This window comes from Perissodus microlepis, chromosome 15 (genome assembly GCF_051167445.1).
Source record: "Perissodus microlepis isolate ML-2025 ecotype Zambia chromosome 15, ASM5116744v1, whole genome shotgun sequence".
Classification (NCBI taxonomy): domain Eukaryota; kingdom Metazoa; phylum Chordata; class Actinopteri; order Cichliformes; family Cichlidae; genus Perissodus; species Perissodus microlepis.
In genome coordinates this window covers 4510584-4530637 of record NC_140475.1, presented here as the reverse complement: position 1 = coordinate 4530637, position 20054 = coordinate 4510584, and the positions used below count along the sequence as shown (strand labels likewise).

The following is a 20054-nucleotide window of genomic DNA, read 5'->3' as shown; positions in this document are numbered from 1 at the left end:
TATATACATTTTTATCATTACTAACTCTGAATTCAGCACAAGACGTGCAAATGTCAGGCCATGCCTTGCTGTGTGTTTATATTAAAACAACGGCTACTTGATGTTTAACTACTGTAGATTCTTTTGGGAATCTAAATGTGTATTTAAAAAGCAGCAGAGCTATGTGTACAACCATTTCATCATGATGATAACAGGGGAAAAATAAACTCCGGCGCTTGACAATAAATATTTAGTCCTGGAGAAAATGTGCCAACAATCTGGTTTTCCGTTCAAGGTAACACCTGCAGATGGCAGCAAAGCCTAAAACATCTCTCTCCCTCTGGTTTGCCCACACGGTTCTTTACCTTTCTTCTTCAGATCTTCGTCTCTCTCGTATTTCTCGATGATCTGCATGGCTCTCTTGGGGTCGTAGAATGGAAACAGAATCTCATTTAACCTTGGGTCGCGCTGGTTCTGTGAAGCGAAACACAAACGCAGTCATCCCTCTATTCATCGTCTCCAGTAATTTCCCAGCACAAATCTAATTTAGGACAAACGCATCTTGCGCTACACGCAGGATAGGAGCAAACTTATTACAATATGTTTACACTCTCAATTTGTTATGCCTGATCAAAGGTACTGAACTCAGGACTATGTGATTGGCTTTCATCGCTTACTATTTAAGAAATATTATCTATATATCATTAGTATACACACAGGCACATAACATTTAGACAGCAAGTACTAAAAGCACTGATCAAGGTGATTATTATACGGCAGTATAAACAAAAACCTGTGAGCCACACTAACAGGTGCAGAGATTAAATGTTGCTTAAAAGCAAAGAATCACATGTGTTTGAGGGAATCAAGGTGGCATTCACAAAAACAACAGCAAACATTCAAACATCATGAACATGTCGCTGCCCACTCACAGAGCCAGGTGGGGAATTTAATCTGATTGGCGAGCCCAGAGCATGAAGCAGCGCAAACACGTGACTGCACAGCAGCAGGACTAGACAGGTATTCAGCCACACAGAGCAGCACAGCCACAGAACACATATACGCACAGCAGGGAACGAGACGAACCGAGCAGGAAGCAACAGGATGGAAACCTCGACCCTCCCGTTGCTACGGCAACACCAATCAGACACGGGGGGGAGAAGGAGGCAAGCCACGGTAGGGAGAACATGGGGAATGGGATGACGGTGGGCATGCAGAATAAGGGAGGTGGTTGAAGATGCCCTTGCAGGCCCACTCAAAGTTAAATGTTGTGTCCATCCAATTTGATTAAGGTGGACTAATGTGCAGTCGGGCCTGGGAGCAGGGCGACTTCTACCCCAGAGCAGGATAAGAGTAAGAGCAGCAGGAGTTGCAGGGAAGGGCACACGCAAGCTAAATACAGAGAGAAGTTAATGAATGATAAAGAGCTTACTTCATTCAGAAAGCTGACTAACTGGTCTACAGTTAAATAATCAGTTTTGTTCCCATTGCTGCAGAGAGATTAATTAGAAAAACAAAACAAAATGTTATGCTCCTTAAAATCGAAACCCTCACAGTCATTCACACAGTCAGTCAGTTAAAATTAGAAAAGCCAGTCTTTACAGTTACATTACGCTTTTAGTAGTATCTTGTTAATCATCACTCTTCTTTGACTGTTGTCATTAGGTTGAACATAATTAATGTTGAACGGTGGAAGCAGGTTAGGCTGTCCAGACATAGTTAGTGCGGCAGGCACAGAAACATTTGTCCTGATTATTTCCAACATGATGCAGCAGCTCTCACTTGGGGAATATTTAAACAGATGATATCATTGTTCCGCTCAGGCACAAGGTAACGCAGGTACAATACGTTGCTGGGAAAGGGTAATGCTGTTAAATGTGTATTCGGAGGATATTTTATTATTTTTAAGGTACAAAACAATTAAAAAGAGCAGACGAGATGAAACACTTACATTTTCTTGAAGAGCTCCTCTATATCTGTGCGAGGGCAGATCTTCTGTGTGAGCGCGTAAAAAATGTCAAAGGTAAAATCTGCTGGTTCAATCTCATCGTTCTGTAAAAGGTAAGTGAGAGAGTCATTTCCTCACAGTTTTCTTTCAGCGTAACAAACTCGGACACATCTGACTTCCAGTATTGTCTGACCTTTCCACTAGGAAGGCCCAGATCCTTCAGAGCCTGAAAGATCCCCTTCTCCGTTTTGCCTGATGCAAATGTCCGAGTGATGCTTTAAGAAGAAGAGGAGGATAAGGTGAAGATGAGTGAATGACATTGTATAAAAAAAACCAAACCCAAAAACATACTTTAAACGCACTCTTACCCTCTTACAGGAATCTTCCCATTCACGTTGGTAAGGAAACACATTCTCATCCAACTAAACAAAAACGGGAAGTAGGATTAAGGCGTCTTACTGAAGAAGGCACAGCCAAGTTATTACAACTGTGCTGCGAATTGCACTCACTGTTTCTTGAGGCATGTCATTGGACAGACGTTGTTGGCCTTAACGTTGTGAATCACTGACCTCAAACCCTCGATCCACTTCTGCAAACAAACAAGCACAAGTATTCAGGACACACACGCACACGTATACACACTCCTGCCACTTAAAACCACTGAACAAATTACAAATTACATAGCATTCAAAAGAGCACCCAGTTTGCATTATGTTTAGAGGTGAATGTCTTTGGGGAAATAAACAAGCAAATGAATTGCTCTTTAATCAACAGTCTTGTGATAGGGGCCTTGACAGGACCATCATTAACACAGACACAAAAAACACACACACAGCGATAAACAGCGACCTGTTGCAAGGCTACAAGGAGTGATGATAAACAAACAAGCTAGAGAAGGCCTGTGACTGCCCATGAATATGCTGCCTCATGCATCCATGTAAAGGCCACTGATAATCCGAACACTTCTGAGCCTCCTCTCTGAATGTCTGTCCCTCTTTGTGCTAAACCCTCCTCCACTTCCACAACAAATTTCTACTGGTGTCATTATAAAAACATTAAATGCGATGGCTTGTGCAGCAGGGGCAGTCTGTTTGGGCCCGTGGTGTTCACGAAGCAGTGCGCTGATGTAAATATCTCCATCATCTATTGAGGCTTGCTCTTTACTGTAGGGCCACCTGCATGCTGGGAAGGGTGCTGATGGTGTCGCGGTGCGTTTGTGTCTATATGTGTGCGCGAGAGAGATAAAGAGGGACCGTGTTTTTGACTGTGGGGGACATGCTCATGTATTTTAACCTGTGAGTGTACGTGTTTGTGTTTGTGCTCCCTGCTGTGGGCTGCTGCATGAATATCATTGGCAGCCCCGTGGCACAAACAGCAGTTATAACACCCACCAGCATGAAGGGAAAAAACAAAAAACAAAAAAACACCCTCTCATGGGAAATGAATAAACACCAATCCGGTGGTGCCAAATAACAGATCTGTGCTCAAAAAAACAAAAAACCCCAGCTTGTTCTAAAGCTACTGGTGATTTTACATTTTTCTACAAACTGACATCTGTAAAAACATTATGTACACCGTGCTCCAAAATTATTATGCAAATAGGATTTTAGTGTCATAAACACTCAATTTTGTGTTCAGTTAAACTCATGGATAGTGTTGTGTCTCAGGGCTCTTTGGATCACTGATATCAATCTCAGACATAATTAGTTTGTCAGGTGAGCCCAATTAAAGGAAGTCTACTTAAGAAGGATGTTCCACTTTATTAAGCATGCCACAGGTTTAAAGCAATAATGGAAAGAAAAACAATCTCTGCTGCAGAGTGTCAAATAATGCAATGCCTTGGATAAGGTATGAAAACTTAAGCATGATCATCGTACTGTGAAGAGATTTGTGGCTGATTCAGAGCACAGACGGGTTTGCACAAATAAAGGCATAATGAGGAAGGTTTCTGCCAGACAAGTTCATCGGATTAAGAGAGCAGCTGTTAAAATGCTATTACAAAGCTGCAAACAGATATTTGAAGCTGTAGGTGCATCTGGAGTCCCATGAACCTCAAGGTGCAGGATCCTCCAGAGGCTTGCAGTTGTGCATAAACCTGCCATTCGGCCACCCCTAAACCAATACTGACAAGCAGAAACGGTTGCAGTGGGCCAAGAAATACATGAAGGTTAATTTTCAAACAGTCTTGTTTACTAATTTGCCATGTAACCCTGGATGGTCCCGATGGATGATGTAGTGGACGGTTGGTGGATGGCCACCATGTCTCAACAAGCCTGCGACATCAGCAAGGAAGTGACAGAGCCATGTTTTGGGCCAGAATCATGGGGAGAGAGCTCGTCGGCCTCTTTAGGGTCCCTGAAGGTGTGAAAATGACCTCAGCAAAGTATGTAGAGTTGCCATTTACCATTTCTTCCATGGTACCCAAAGAAGAACAGTGCCCTTCATAGCAAAATTATCCTCATGCATGACAATACACCGTCTCATGCTGCAAACAACACCTCTGTGGCATTGGCTGCTATTGGCATAAAAGGAGAGAAACTCATGGTGTGGTTTCCATCCTCCCTCCTGTGGTTTCTGACCTCAACCCTATTGAGAACCTTTGCAGCATCCTCAAGCAAAAGATCTATGAGGGTAGGAGGCAGTTCACATCAAAACAGCAGCTGTGGGAGGCGATTCTGACATCTTACAAAGAAATCCAACCAGAAATTCTCCTGGTTCAATGGATGCAAGAATTGTGAAGGCTATGTCAAGGAAGGGGTCCTATGCCAACATGCAACTCGGCCTGTTAAGACATTTTGATCGAAATAGCTTTTAGTTTCAGTAAATATGACCTCTTAATGCTGCAAATTCAACAAATGACCATTTGCAGTTCTTTACAAACAATAAAATGTTGTGAAACTCTGTTGTGCATAATAATTTGGAACAGAGCATTTTGTGTTGTTTCATTTTTGGGAGGTTTGTTCAATTAAAATTGATGACTTGAAAATAATACTGACTGTCATTTGCATCGAGTATGTAGGAAAGTCAGTGACAAATATCAAAAAGTTTTAGTCAAGGCTAGCGTGGTGCTTTGATTTTCAGTCATTCTTGTTGTTTTGTGGCACCTCTTAATTTTTCTCAGCAAACTATTGTGAATGACAAACTATTATTTGCCATTGTGTTTAAAAGAAAATAAAGCATAAGTCATATGTTTTAAGCTAATCTGGCAGAAATCTGTCAGGCTGAGAAAACTTACTCGAGGTGACAAAGTGGTTCTTCCTTTGGTTTCATATCTTTAGAGGACATGTAGAGTTTATTTTAATCCCAAATCTTCATCTTTACCAAAATGATTGAGCACAATTATGGTCATGTTCATTATATTGCATGCTGTCAACATAGCCTATGAAAATACCAAAGCTAGCAGAGAAATGACAAAGAAGTATTGTCTGTGTGTTGAACAGGAACTAATAGAACTTCTTCCCTTCCACAGAAACGAGTATTGAGACTAACCAGATATTCCTACTTGGAGTCTTTTTATAGGACTCAGGGGGGAAAAAGAAGAAAAAAACCCACCTTTTTTGAAGTATAATAAACACTGACTTTAATTTCTCTTACTGTGATGTTTTTGTATTATGCCAAAAGTAGCAGGTTATTTTTGGGGCTCATCCAAGTGGCTCATTCTTCAAATATAGAACAATGAAGAAGTGCAAGACAACAAGAGAAAAGCAGCAGCGAAAGCAGCAGGAGGAATACAGAACAGAGATGCTGTGAATCATTCCAGATGCATCTATTTATTCAATGAATCAAGGCCTTGTGTAGGAGCTGGCATATTAACCCTGGCTTTCCTTTCTGAATTGAGAATCTGTTGGCTGGGTGGTCTTTTAATCTTTACATCTACATTGTTGTGAAATGTTGAAATTACTCAGACAGGTGCTAAGCAGAGTTTACCTCGAGGGCAGAAAAATGAAGTAGTGGTTAAGCTCTTACAAGCAGCCTCACTGTGCTCTCTACTTTAGAGCTCTAATATGTACAGTATGAGTAGGCAGATAGAGTGAACAGGGAAGGCTGCAGGATAGCAGGTATCTGACACTATCACGGGATAATGCCTGGACGGGACTAAGCACCAACCTCCAAGGTTTAAAAATCCACACATGCCAAAGTACCAAAAACTGTACTTCCATAAGTGGCCACACGAGGCAGACGCCCAACGTGACTCTTTCCCTTTAGACTCCCAACAAAAATGTCAAATTTCACAACCTGACAGACATAAAAAACTATAACTTTGGTCTATAGTTACCCATCCATAACAGCTCTGTGTAGGTCATTTTTGTTTTAGGTCTGTTTCACCTTAAAGCTTAAAGCTAAGTGCCTGACTGATAAGATTGACAGGTGGACACCAATCCAACTAACTGCTTGGTAGGAGTCACGTCACTCACGTGTGTTTGTGGCCTGGGTGACTTGTGGAACATCATTTAATGCTGTGTGATTAATTGTATCAAGAGCCATCTAAAGAAGTTCCTGTTTTGCTAAGTAAAATTTTAGTTTTTTCTAGTTTCTAGTTTGTTTTGTGGATGTGTGTATCACTTGGCACTAATTAGAAGGTATCAGTATTTAGCATGATGCACACATACAATCTATGCATGCATTTTGCTAACCATTGTCCTATGATTGGTTGACAACTTGTAAAAACAAAACAAAAAAACAAAACAGAAACGCCCCAAATGCTAATATTTAAGGCATCAAAACAGGACTTTACAACCGGGTGGGTGACGTCATGGTGCCTATATCATTTACATCTTTTACATACAGTCTATGGAGTTTGCAGTGAATTTTTGTCCAGACAACATATGCTTGGCCATTGATTAAAACCATCTAAATTCATCAAATTAACCTGTGATGCACTCAAAAAGTGTTACAAGTTAGATATTAGCCGGAAGCTACATAAGTGCCTTTTGTCACTGAAAGGTATATGGTGAGTGAAGAAAATCTTGGTATATTGGCATACACAGCTGTCCATTACATCTGTTATATTGTCAAAATATTTCAAACTGCAACACTCCAATTAAATCTCAAGGTCAGCACTCCATCTTTATCGTTTGTATAAAGCAGCAGAAATATGGGGAGGGCATGCATTTACCCTGGCTGTCTCTGGGTTCTCTGCCACCATGAACATGAAGTTGAGATTGACCAGGTCTGTGCCACTGCAGATGCAGATGATGCAACCCTCCAAGTCTGTTTCTGTCTTTCCAGTGGCCTCAAATGATGACAGGATCTTAGGGTCCTGAGGACACAGCATCAAAGGCAGAGATTAGTATAGAAATGACGGATAAATAGCTGATCAAAATGACATGCTAAGACGGAGACCTAGACATAAAGCTAAAAAAAAAAGATAAGATATAATAATTAAGCAACAGAGCATGCTCTTTAGATGTTTGAAAGCATTTCTGCTGCTTTAAGTTTAAGTAGGGGAAATATTTCAACATTTATAGACCTTTAGTTCTTTTTCTCAGAACAAAATACATCCCAGCACACCTTAGTCTGATATAACTTGAATGTCTGTTTTATCAGTTTAACAGAAAAATCCACAAAAGGATTTTCTCACTATCAAAAACACCACTCCTTCCTCTCTCATCTTCTCAATCAGATTTCCTGTCTGCCACCATTGCCACCATGGAAGATAGTAATGCTTATATGTTACGTGATTGAATTAACAGCAACAGGCAACAGGCTATGCCACTTTAAAATCTCAGCCTGCAATCATCCAGTCCCATTCATCTCTTCTCTCTCATTGGATTACTTGAAACAGCTCTCCAGGCTTGTGTAACCATGTTAGCCTCTGAGGAGAAGCCCGGTTATCAGTTGTCTGCACTGTACAGAACAGCATACGGCGCATGAGCCGCCATCAGACTGCAGAATCTATATACGTGCCCTCACATACGTACATAAAAAGACAGCCACACAGGACCAAACAAAGGCGCTCCAATCTGTTGTCAGCAGTATGACTTGAGACTCTCCTGTTAGGCTTCTGCATTTCAGTGGCTTCATTGGTTTGCATACAAATTAGAAGGCAGCATGCCCATGGATATTCCAGTAATAGCTTTCATAATTCATATAGCTGGCATGATGCTAAATACCACAATATAATGTGTCACTGTCAAGGCTACATAGCATGAATCGATATTTAATATACAGAGGAACCATGTGGTTTGGATTAGTGCATATCTGCCTCTGTAACTGCTAAATAGAAAACTGATTGGTTGCTAGCTGTAATAATTCACTGGGCACCATGGCTATTTTAGAGACCGTTTCCTATTATGGGATAAGGAAAAGTCATTCTGACGGAGACAGAACATCTTATACTGTTGATCTTTTGATCCTGTAGTGTGAACTCCATAACCCAGCGGTGTTCTGACAGCGCATCACCACAGTGGCTGAAAGAACAATTTTTCAATACTACTCTCGGTCAAAGCACAATCCACAGCTGCGAGGAAGTTCAGTAAGAACGTGTGGCGAAACTCAGAGTTGTATAAATATTGATGAGCTAGTGCCCTGTGTGAATCTGTATTTGAAAGCAAATCTCAGCAGTAAGAACTCAACCGGGAGTCCCAAAACAGTCATTATATTGATAGAAAAAGCCACTGTAGCCTTGGCTAATTTAGGCATGAATAATAGCCTGAAGTGGCAGTGTCTCTAGATTTTACCGGGAGTGCCTCTGTGGGACTAAAAGATGGAATGGTTGATGCGGAAGGTGAGAGTGTGAATTTTGTGAAGGCAGAAGTGAAGAAATGGTCTCTCCTGAGTTCTTACCTTTGGGACGGCACCAACGCGAATACTGTTGATGAGAGAACACTCCAGAACCTGACCTTCCTGTAGGAGACCAAAAACAGTGGAAAGAAAGGGAAAAAAGAAGTAGATGAAGAGGGGGAGAATAAAAGTCTAGAAGAAAAACAATTTCTAATAGTCAGCAAAGCACAAGCACCACAACCTCTCAGCAACATGGGTGATTACGACCCAGAAATGAGGAAGAGTCCTTTGTGCGTTGAGAATAGCTGTTTTAACACCATTTGATTTAATTACCAAGGTTGAGTCTGCAGTATATGAGGATAAACATATTAACAGGTTGGACTGTTGCAGAGGTGCTTTTTGCCACCAGGCATGCAGCTGCTTGGGGTCCCAGCACATTGGCGGGCTCCCGAAAACAGACAAACTTATACTGCCGCAGTTTGTAACATCAGGCCTGATCACCTTTGGGGCCCAACCGGACTCCATTCACCCCAGTTGCAGAAGTTGTGCATGAAATGAATGCTGCTAGTCTATTTGTAACTCTGGGGGAGGAAATTAATGTCAAAATCTATTGCAAGATTTGCAAAATTTTAGCAGTAAAATGGAAGTTATGAAAGTTCGGTGCATGCTTGTATATTTTCTGAACTTTCTGAGAAATACACAAATAGTGTGCCACCGAACTATTTCTAAAACCACTAAATGGGAAAACAAATCATCCTAATCAGAGTTATTTTTCCAAGTAGAGTGACTTCAGATGCACCTCAGAGGTTTTTAGACAGTGGCAAAGAAAAATCAGGAATGTTATAATCCAGTGGCTGGAAAATGAGACCATGCTAGTACTAAAAACTGCAGTTTTTAGTACTCGCACAGCCAGCTGTAGGTCCTATATGCTAGGCTTCCTCTTAGCTAGTTTAAAATCATCCAACAAGAGCTACTGAACATATCTGCAACAAATTAATCCAACTATCGGATAAACATCTGATAAACATTGTCTATTGCCCAATGCTAATCAGTATTAGCCTAAATGCTAGTACTTACACTTTAAGCTTATTATAATATACATATATTTAACGTGCTTCATTTATAGAGTTTTTATTTACTTGCATATACCTTTTTCAGAGTCAAATGGTCAGAAGTACAGAAAAAAATCAAAACAACTAACTCTTCCCTTGCATGCCTTTTTAAATACTTTACCTACTCCATGTGGATCCTGTCTTATACATTTCTATTTAGAGGATCCTCTCGAAAATCCTAGAATACACACAGGTCATGATGTGGAAGTCGTACCTTTCCCTCACTCTTCCAGGTGATGAAAAAGCCGTACTTGTCCACTTCCATGTGGCAGTTGGGCTCAAAGATGTATGGGTCCTGCAGCAAGGAAAAATGATTATTTCTAAGCAATGAGGCCGTATTAATCAAAGGTTTTATTTGACACAGCAAGACAGGTAAACAGTCAACCTGTTTAACAAACACAGGAATTATGCAATCAGACAACCAGATGTAGCTCTTATTCATTTTACAAGATATACCTGCCTGCCTAAGAACACACACTCAAACATACTTTCACAAAGAATGCACAAATACGCTCAGTATGTACACACAGGTTGCCCGTAGGGGAGATGAAGCCTGCTGTCTAAGGCAAACACGCAGTGAGATTAATGTGACCACCTTTAGCTGTTAAATGCAAACATCAACGCAGTTGGAACACATTTCCGGGTTATAGAGACGAACAGGAGGTAAAAGTGTATTAGCCTAGCTACTGTGATGCTACTGCACACATCGTTCAACAGGAGTGTTGGTGGAGGAAATCGACTAACCTTAGCCACCTTGTCCTACCCAAACAATCTTACCATCAATTCAATCAGCTGGAAGATGTGTGTGTGTGTGTGTGCCGACAAATATGTGTATTATTTCACCACTCCACTCAAACAACACATCTGAGAAAGCTAAAAACATAAGAGAGAAATAAACTAGAATAGGAGAAGGCTGCTGGGTCACTCTAATATTAGCAGTAGGGAACAGTGTAACACACTCATGTACACACTCATACACACGTGATTTATTATTTCAGGATGTTGCTACTATGAGATACGCAGCTGCAAATAGGACTGTGCTGGCTTCTTACTTGGCTCTTACCCTGACATCTAAAACCCTTAAAAAAAACCCTCAGAAGAATAATCTTATTTCCATTTAGGAAACAGTGAGACTGCTGTAAATGCAGATAAAAGCTTGACTCTCTTTCATCTGAATGAAGACTGACAGAGTGTTTGGTGTTAGATATACAGCCACCTCGATGAAGGAGATGGTTTCAGATAAACCTCAACTGTTGAGGACATACAACAGTATCACATTCCACTGCTTTTAGCTTTACTGTAGTAAATCTAAAATTGTGTGTGTGTGTGTGTGTGTGTGTGTGTGTGTGTGTGTGTGTGTGTGTGTGTTGCCTATTGATCGTGTCTCTTATTTTGAACACAGATCCTCAGATCATTTTGAGGTCTTTTACCCTTGGTCTAAATTTCCAAATCAATATTAGAAAGTGATAATTAATGTGCCCGGTGTAGGCTCAAGAGCTGTATCTATAAATATTATATATGATGCTATTAACAAGTGCAGTCAAAAACAAAGTACACCTTCTGTAAATTTGTCAGTATCAGTACATAAAATCATCTTCTCTATGACTATCGTTCTCTCACATTGTTGTGGAGGAATTATGTCTTACTATTTATACTTGTTTAGGTCATTGAGGTTTGTGGGAATAAAATCCCACCACAGTATTTAACCCAGGTTGAGGTCTGGACTCTGACTGGGCCACTGCAACAATTTGATTCTTTTCTTTTTTTTTTTCCAGTCATTCTGTTGAATCTTTGAATTGCTGCTGTGTTTGTGATCACAGTCCTGTTCCATGACCCAGTTTAAGCAGAGCTTTATCTGTCACACAGGTGCCCTCACATTTGATTTTAGAATACTTTGCAGTCAGTGACTCGACCATGAACTCATCCGTCTACTAAAGCGCTCAGGTCCCGTGGCTACAAAACAAGCAGTAATGGAAGGAATCCAGCATTTAGTTTTATTTGTTTATTTAGTTATCATTAAATAAATAATGACAGTTTAGTTTTTGTATTTTGTTAGATTATGATTATTATTATTATTATTATTATTATTATTATTATTATTATTATTATTATTATGCCTCGATACGTAAAACCTTAGAAGTTAAAGAGGCTGTACTTTCTTTGCGCCATGACTGTAAATGCTTATGTGTGTTTTCTGTCTCGTTCGTCTCAGTCTACCTTCATCAGCCGTCAATATGAGGCTGCATCGTTTCCATGGACACCAAACATCAACCAGATCTTAAATGATTGATTTCCACTCAGTGAGATAATGAACGAAACACACACACACACACACACGGGAAGCTCTTTGGCTATTTGCATAATGGATTACATAGGATATCTTTCACCTTTTACCTCAATGCCTCTGGACTCTTAAAGAGGACAAACTCATATGAAATATCTCATTAAAGGATGCAAACTAATTATTGAAAATCCATAGTACACTACAGAGTGTAGAGCTAAAGAGAAAAACAAAGAGTGAGATGCAAACTTGGAAACATCTCCATCTATTCAAGGACATGAATAAGATGGCAAAGAAAGCATTCTGGGGACCTTAAGTTGTTTTAGAAAGCCATCTTATGTAACGATATGAGCTGAGAGGCTCTATATAACGATAGCTGTCCCCTATGAAGCTTTGAATTGCACTCGTACAAACACACATACAGGCACACTGACCCACATGCACATTACCTGCCACTACCATCTGTCACTCAGTGGGGCTTCAGTCACTAGAGACTGTTCTTGTGGCAAAAAATAAAATCCATGCTGTTTAGCATATGCTTTTTGCACACTGAGATGCTTGCGCCCCGCATCCTTTGTAATTTCCAGGCAGCAGTGCTTTGCTCACACAAACACAAACACATGCCCACACTGACACAAAGTATGACTGACAGTGTTTTATAAATGAGACGCATTGCTGCTTCGTGTTTACGATAACAGCGAGGAACATGAGCTGACAACCATAATAACTATTGATTTATGAATGAAGGACTGTAGCGCTGTTTTTTTCTCCTGAGATGCATCAGTTTGAGTTGATATTGTTTAGAATATAATCATTAATGAGAAGAATTCACAGCACTAAGAGGGGAGTGGTACGTCCCAAGTGTCATTATTCATTTTAACCGACTGACAGAGCTTGACCTTATTACCATTCAGGCCAGACCTAACCTTGTCCTGTCTAAGCTTGGCTCAAATTCACAGCAGCAACACACTGAGGACTCTGTTCAGAAGCATGCTGGCCCAGTTTCACCGCTCACTGTGACATGGCTTTGGATTTGATGATGCCTTTCCGTACACTCGCAAGCTTTTTTCTCTGCCTAAGAGGGATCCTCCTCCCCCAGCTGATGCCCACATAAACGGAGAGGACTGAGGGGATTTCCTGATGTGTGTAGGGGTACATGTAGGTCCGTGTGTGTGTGCGTGACTGTGACACACTTTGCCTTTGCTCGTCCAATGTCCTAGCTAGGTGTCCTGATTAAGTTTGTCTGAGGAAATGTGGGCAAAAAAAAAAAAAAAGGCAGGAAGATATACATGGTGGTCACATACATGCAAGTGCATACAAAGATATATGGAAGCAATGAATTTTCTTGTGGCTGTAACTGAGCATTTATTGGTTATAATTCAACTTTAAAAAAGTTTTTTTTTTAAGAAAGCTTTTAAATGATCTATTTATATTTTCTAGCTCACATTTTTTATGTTTTTTATTTGTGGTGGTGTTTTGCATCCTCCTTGTGCAGCTCCAAACTGGGTCCTGAGCCAGTACAGGCAGAATAACCTAGCAGGAATGCTTCTTAAGTCACATATACAATCAATCAATCTAAAAATATTAAACAACAATAACAGATTTCACACTACAGCCTGACCGATATGTCAGCTGGCCGATATGATCAGTCAATTTTAGCCATTTGTCGCTCTGCTGATATCAGTATGTATAATGGCCAAAAAATTAAAATGACAAAATTAAAGAAGAAATAGAAGAAACACCCTTCAACTATGTTTTGTGTGTTGATGTTGCACAGTTCGTCCAAGAGGGGGCATTCTGCAACTGTTGGCAACACATGTTGCAATGATCCTATGGCTCTATTTCACACTGTAGTGAAAAAAGTAAGAGATCTCACGTGGCTCATGTAAATCCTCTTTTGCTGCAGCAGAGCCTCCATAGGACATTTCCTGTAGCTCATTAAAAGAGTTGCACAACTCCTCTTTACGACACTGTTTGAGCTTATTTATTTTTTTGGGACATCTTAATTGAAAATCTGTCTTTATGTTTTGCTACAGCATCTTTAGGCACTGGAATTGAGAACCGGTAATCAAAAGCCTCTAAGCTTATCATTTTCTTTTATCAGCACTCGTAGGTTTTTCTTACAGTGGGTTAGGGCATATAATAAAGCAATGATGTCATGTTGCAGTGGAGCTTCTGCACGCCTGAGTGACTGTATATGAAAGCAGCACTGTTCTCAGAGTCAGACAGATAAACGCAGTTATGCAGGCACACCCATTTTGACGCCTTTCCCCACTTTGTGTATTTCTAAAATTGGTCCTTACATAAATCAATTTTCTTTGGAATTATGGCTAATCTAAAACTTTTTTAGCATGTGCATAATTTTCTATAGTGTGCTACTTAAGACCCTCAGTGGGCGTGTTGCGGACAAGCAGTCGCCAAGCCGAAGCATCTTAATGAGCCTGATCAATGTGGCCTGTCTACAGCTAGAACTGTGACTACACCAGTGATGATATAAACTGAGGCCTCTGTTCTGTGTGTATGTGTGTGCGCTTGTATTACTCATGGTGTGGGAATATAAATGTCTTTCCATTGTTGCACTGTGGACCCGTCTTGGATATTTTTGAGAAAAACAAAAACAAAGGCAGCATAACATAAATCATTACATTTAGAGACTAAAACTTCATTTAAAGCTTGGTATTCTAAATGTATGAAAACAAAGACTCTGCTCCGTGTGTGGATGTGTGCATTTGTCCAACTAATGACTGAGCCGGGCACAGTCATTAAGGTCCAGGATGATAACAGGGCAGAGCAAATAATCTATGGGAACACTTACAAACAGATAGCTTAGCATTGGCTAAACTTTCATCACTTCACTGAGAATACTAAAAGCCTCTTATTTTTAATCAATTACTCAATCCAGGAAAGTGTCATATTTACCTCATCAAACCTGTCAAAAGAGGCGCCTTCCTGCATGAACTCAGGCAGGTGCTTCTCCCAGTTGAATTCGTAGGACTTTGTCATGGCTGCTCACAAGTCTGAGAAACAAACAAAAGAGGAGAAGACACACAAGGAAAGAGACAGACACAGACAAAGAGTATGTTAGAAAACGATGCTCGCTCTCCAGGGGCTCATCCAAAAATATCCTCTTGAGAGAGTGAGAACAACTTACATATATAACAACCAACCAATGAACAAGCTCCAAAGACAGAATTTAGGAAAAATATTGATTTGTCATTTAGGATTTTTCAGAGATTTAAAGCACCCTCTCTGCTTTGGAGCTGCAATTAGCAGTGAAGCAGAGTAATGGTCTGTATTTGTATAGCGCTTTACTAGTCCCTAAGGACCCCAAAGCGCTTTACACATCCAGTCATCCACCCATTCACGCACACATTCACACACTGGTGATGGCCAACTACATGTAGCCACAGCCACCCTGGGGCGCACTGACAGAGGCGAGGCTGCCGAACACTGGCGCCACCGGGCCCTCTGACCACCACCAGTAGGCAACGGGTGAAGTGCCTTGCCCAAGGACACAACGACCGAGACTGTCCAAGCCGGGGCTCGAACCGGCAACCTTCCGATTACAAGGTGAACTCCTAACTCTTGAGCCACAATTGCCCATAAAGAGTAAAATAAAGAGTAAATAGAACAAGCAAAAGGAATATGGGCAAATGACAGAGGACAACCGCTGCGTGGGACCAAGCAGGAACCTCCAGGGCTGAAAAATGAAGCCCATGGCAAAGTGCCTAAAGCTGCAGTACCTTAACTGTCCACTTGAGACAATCTCAAAAAGTGAGTTAAAAAACAACAACAGCTGTACAGAAAATGAGTTTGTCTGTTTTTTTAATTCACCCATTTGAGGTTGTTTTTTGGGGGGTTGTAGCTGCTTTGACTGTCGAGGTTGCCAACACAGGCGTCTTTAGCTAGGCTTCACGTCAGCTAACTGGAATCAACTGTGTAGTGTTGGTACCTATTTAGAACATTTTTAATAGACCTACCTGATAAAATGGAGTTTTTAAATTGTAATAACAGCCCATCCAAGCTATGTGATTCAGATAATATATATATGCATTTTTTTATAAATAAGCACGTATGTAAATCTGCACAATAACGTACATAGAGCCTACTGGGTCACCTTGCTAACCAAGCTTGCTATTATTTGCTAATAACAAAGAACTCATCCTCACATCCAACTATCATCGCTTCTGGATTCCAAAAACAACCATAATGTTATAAATGAATCCTATAAATGGGACTATGGGTGGGCCTGAGCAACACAAATTGAGCATATCACAGAGATAAAAAGTATGCGAGAAAGGAATTTCCTCCTCCTGCTTTTATCTAGGACCCTGAAACAAAACGGATGGGCACTGCACTCCTCTCCAAATACTAGAGAGTCAGGCTTCATTCATGTGACACACCTGCACGTGTATCATCACGTAAGACATCCGGCTCAGGGAGGGGAGGAGGTAATTGTAATATTGCTGATGACACCACCCAAATATAGGCTCCACCTACGTCAAGCTCAAATGTGTCAAGCAAAAGTGAGAGGGAGAAGTGCACTTGAGAACGTGACATACTATGTATAGCCTAAGAGCTCAGCCGGTATTAAGTCATTACGGGAATACTCGGCGGAGATTTGATTTTCATCCACCAATCTTTTAGCCTGCTGCGCTACAGAATATTTTCTACTATGCAGAAAATTAAACGCATATACACAAAGTGGAAACTGGATGCTGATGGATGAGATGAGAAATAGGGGAACTGAGGAAGGATAATGGGGAAAAAAATATGGACAGAGAGTCAGCGTGAAAGATGTGAAGGCACAGGGAAAAGTGAAAGGCAGAAATAAAATAATAAAATCAGTGCACTAAAAGTAAGAGCCTGATATACACCCACTGAGAGGCAGAAAGATGTGATCTGAGAGATGAGGAGAGAGTGGCATGAGAAGCATAGCGATGAAACAGAACAGTGGTGGGCAGAGAGACACAAAACAGTGACACAGCTGTGAGTGACAGAGGCTGGGGGATCAGAGTGGTGAGTACAGCAGAGGGGGGGTGTCTGCTTTTGATGTGGGGAACGCAGATCAGACACATCATCAACAGGGGTTACAGAAGACTACTGGCTGGGCGGGCTACAGTCCACCCCTGCCATGACAAGTGCAGATGATGCAAGGCTTCTGGGATGTTTGAATGCTGTCATTTTGAAAGTACAATGATTCAGAAAAAAGAGTAAATCTCACTGCTGCTGGCAGGTTCAGCAAAAGACACCATAGCTGAACAGAGACAGTGGATAACACCAGAAACTTTGAAAAACAAGCTACTGCACTTTAATTTATGCAAATTAAGTCAATTTGGTCTGCTGTGCTGTATATCACACAGCTAAAGGAGGTATAGTATCCAAGTCAATACATCTACTTATTTACAAAAAAAGGAGCCAAACATGAAACCAAGTCCTCCACCATCTGTGTTGGCCAAAAGTAGAGTTTACTACAGAAGTTTACTCATCAAACAAGGGAAAGACGGAAATGTTATACACTGTAAAACAGATTCAAAATCATTCATATAGGACATTTCACATCTCTAATTTGGACTAATTGGACTGTGCTTTCCTGTCTGATGATAGCCTAGATCTCGCTACACTCAACAGTATGCATTAGATAACATTTTTCTCAGCGGGATGAAATCTGTCCAATAGCAGTGCAGCAGTTGAGGTCCTATAAGGCCACGCCAGTGCGCACACTGGGCCTCTGAGCTTCTAGAAGTGTGAGTGCGCACGTGAGGAGCTATGGGAAGCTAGCGGAAGTCGGTGAGGTCCGAGCCCCCTATCCAACCCCTGACAGAGAGATAATTACGATAGATAGGAGCCCCGTGAGGAACACTGTTCCCAGCCTCCTCTTCTAAAATGGCAGCTAGGGTAACACCCAGCGGTCCCACACCTCATAAACTAAAATTAGGCTACAGCTACATCAGTCAGCCAGTGGTGGAAGGGTTGACTGGGGACATGCTCCAATGGACACGAGTGAACAACAGACAGAGAGCAGCATGTGTCATGGCTGTAACAATAATCACAAAACCAATAATAACAACGACAGGTATTAACTGAGGACTAAAACTTTAACAATTTAGCTGAACTGCAGGAAACTGAAAGAGGAAACATAATAAGATGTGTTCTGTTTGATCTTTCAACACATCATCATCTGATGTTTTTGCTGATACTGTTGTGAGGATTCACTGTCAGTCTTACTGCATTCATATCAGACAATAAGTATTTCAGTTTCCAGATTTTTATTTTCTTATTTCATGTCATCGTTTTCTTTTCTAGCTGCCAGCTGAGGAAAAGAATGGTTTCCTTGTGTCATTATCAAGGTTGTCAGATTTAGAGGATATACTGTATCTACCTGTGTTGTGCGTGCCTTATATGGCTTTATATCTTCCGGGGCCTGTGGAACTGAGGGACGGCGGTTTTTGGTTTACCAGATGCTGAGCCCTCCTGCTGTTGCCATGACATTAAAGAGCAAGTGGAAGGTGCTCGTCTATTTAAGGAATGGTACGTGCAGATTAAATGAAAGCAGTCTTTTGCTTATCAGACGTCTTTTCAGGTATCAGCTATCAGGGAAAAAAAATATATCCCACCACAGATGTTGCTTAAGAGTTATGTAGATTGCCGCGCAGTTCTGAGAAAAGATTTCATTAAAACTAAGTAGAAACAGCTGGGCAAGTGTGTGTGTGCCTGTCAAGGTCAAGAACACAGTTATGCGCTTCAAGTTGTAGTTATCACATTTTTTAAAAAGCAGATTTGAAAACCAGGTGCTTGGGAAACCCTCCCCCCCAGAAAGGCAGTGTTTGTCAGAAATATTACTGTAACAGGTGCAAAACATCAGCTTCTCAGCTTCACATGACTGGAAACCACCATCTGTTCTATAAGAACAAGGGAGGCTTAAGTAATTAAAAAGTAATCAATAACAAAAACAGCCTTAATTCAATTAATTTCTCATTTTCTGCACACATAGCGTACACACCCACTATTTAGACGACCTGATGATACAGACCTGTTTTAAGTATGTGAGATGAAAGTGAGTGAGAATGGTTGTCTGGTTCTCTGCAAAACACTGGTCATTTATCCAGGGTGTACCTTGTCGTTTACCCTATGATAGCTAGAATAAGCTCCAGACCAACCATGACCCTGAATTGGACGAGTGGATGGATGCTTGACACTTTCAAATTGAGAGCCAAACTGTTAATACAGGGGAAAAGTCTGTTGAAAGGGAATTTTCACAGTAAGAGCTGTGCATCACTTAAACCACAAGATCCAATGTGCACACTTTAATTATAATATGTTCAGTTGCCTAAGATTTTTTGGAACTTAGGAGTGTCAGGAGAATGAAATTTGTTTAAACTTAAAGCAGCTAAGCTCTGTGTACATAACGAGAATGCAAACACTGCAACATATATTTCAATTTCTGCTTCCATTCCACACCCACGCTGTTCGCTTGGTGTCCCTGTGAAAGTCAAACACACTGTAACACTGACGTCTGGCATGATAGTGGAATATGGTTTGTATTTTTCCAAAGCTTGGCCTATGTACAAATCTGCATTCGTACATACAGTTCTATTATGGACTCGCTGTGGCATCCTGGTCTCTAATCTATACAGTAAATATCACAGAGTGATATCATGTCCTCTTATGTATTCATCTAGCATATTTATCTTGTCTTGCGGCTTTGAGACTGAAAATGATGGCATGCATGCTTTTTTGCACAGTCTTGGAAGCATTTTGGATCTGGCAGTACAGGGCTCGCAAAATTTCAAAATCCCTGGTAGCCCTTCGGGCAGGGACTCTTCAGTTTTTGGTAGCCCAAAATAAATTTAAGTAGCCCGAATAAAAAAGAGAGCAATTTTTTGATTGATGTTTTGTTTCCTGTTTTGTTTCCGTTACAATATTATACATTAAAGTATAATATTGTAACAGAAACAAAACATTAATCAAAAAATTGTTGAAACACAAATTACAACATTGTATAAAAATT

General features: G+C 40.8%; 1 protein-coding gene across 4 annotated transcripts in view; it reads right to left on the bottom strand.

Annotated features, from left to right (window-relative positions):
* The window catches only part of plcb4b (phospholipase C, beta 4b), a 74969-nt gene that overhangs the window by 16715 nt on the left and 38200 nt on the right, over positions 1-20054 (bottom strand). For all 4 annotated transcript variants that reach the window (XM_084954321.1, XM_084954324.1, XM_084954323.1 and 1 more), the window contains exons 4-13: positions 14963-15060; positions 9977-10057; positions 8714-8773; positions 7044-7187; positions 2437-2516; positions 2296-2349; positions 2121-2202; positions 1931-2031; positions 1412-1469; positions 345-453 (exon numbers count right to left, since the gene is read on the bottom strand). In XM_084954321.1, the coding sequence (XP_084810447.1) occupies positions 345-453; positions 1412-1469; positions 1931-2031; positions 2121-2202; positions 2296-2349; positions 2437-2516; positions 7044-7187; positions 8714-8773; positions 9977-10057; positions 14963-15046 (853 nt within the window). In that variant the 5' untranslated portion in view covers positions 15047-15060. The remainder of the gene's footprint in view (positions 1-344; positions 454-1411; positions 1470-1930; positions 2032-2120; positions 2203-2295; positions 2350-2436; positions 2517-7043; positions 7188-8713; positions 8774-9976; positions 10058-14962; positions 15061-20054) is intronic.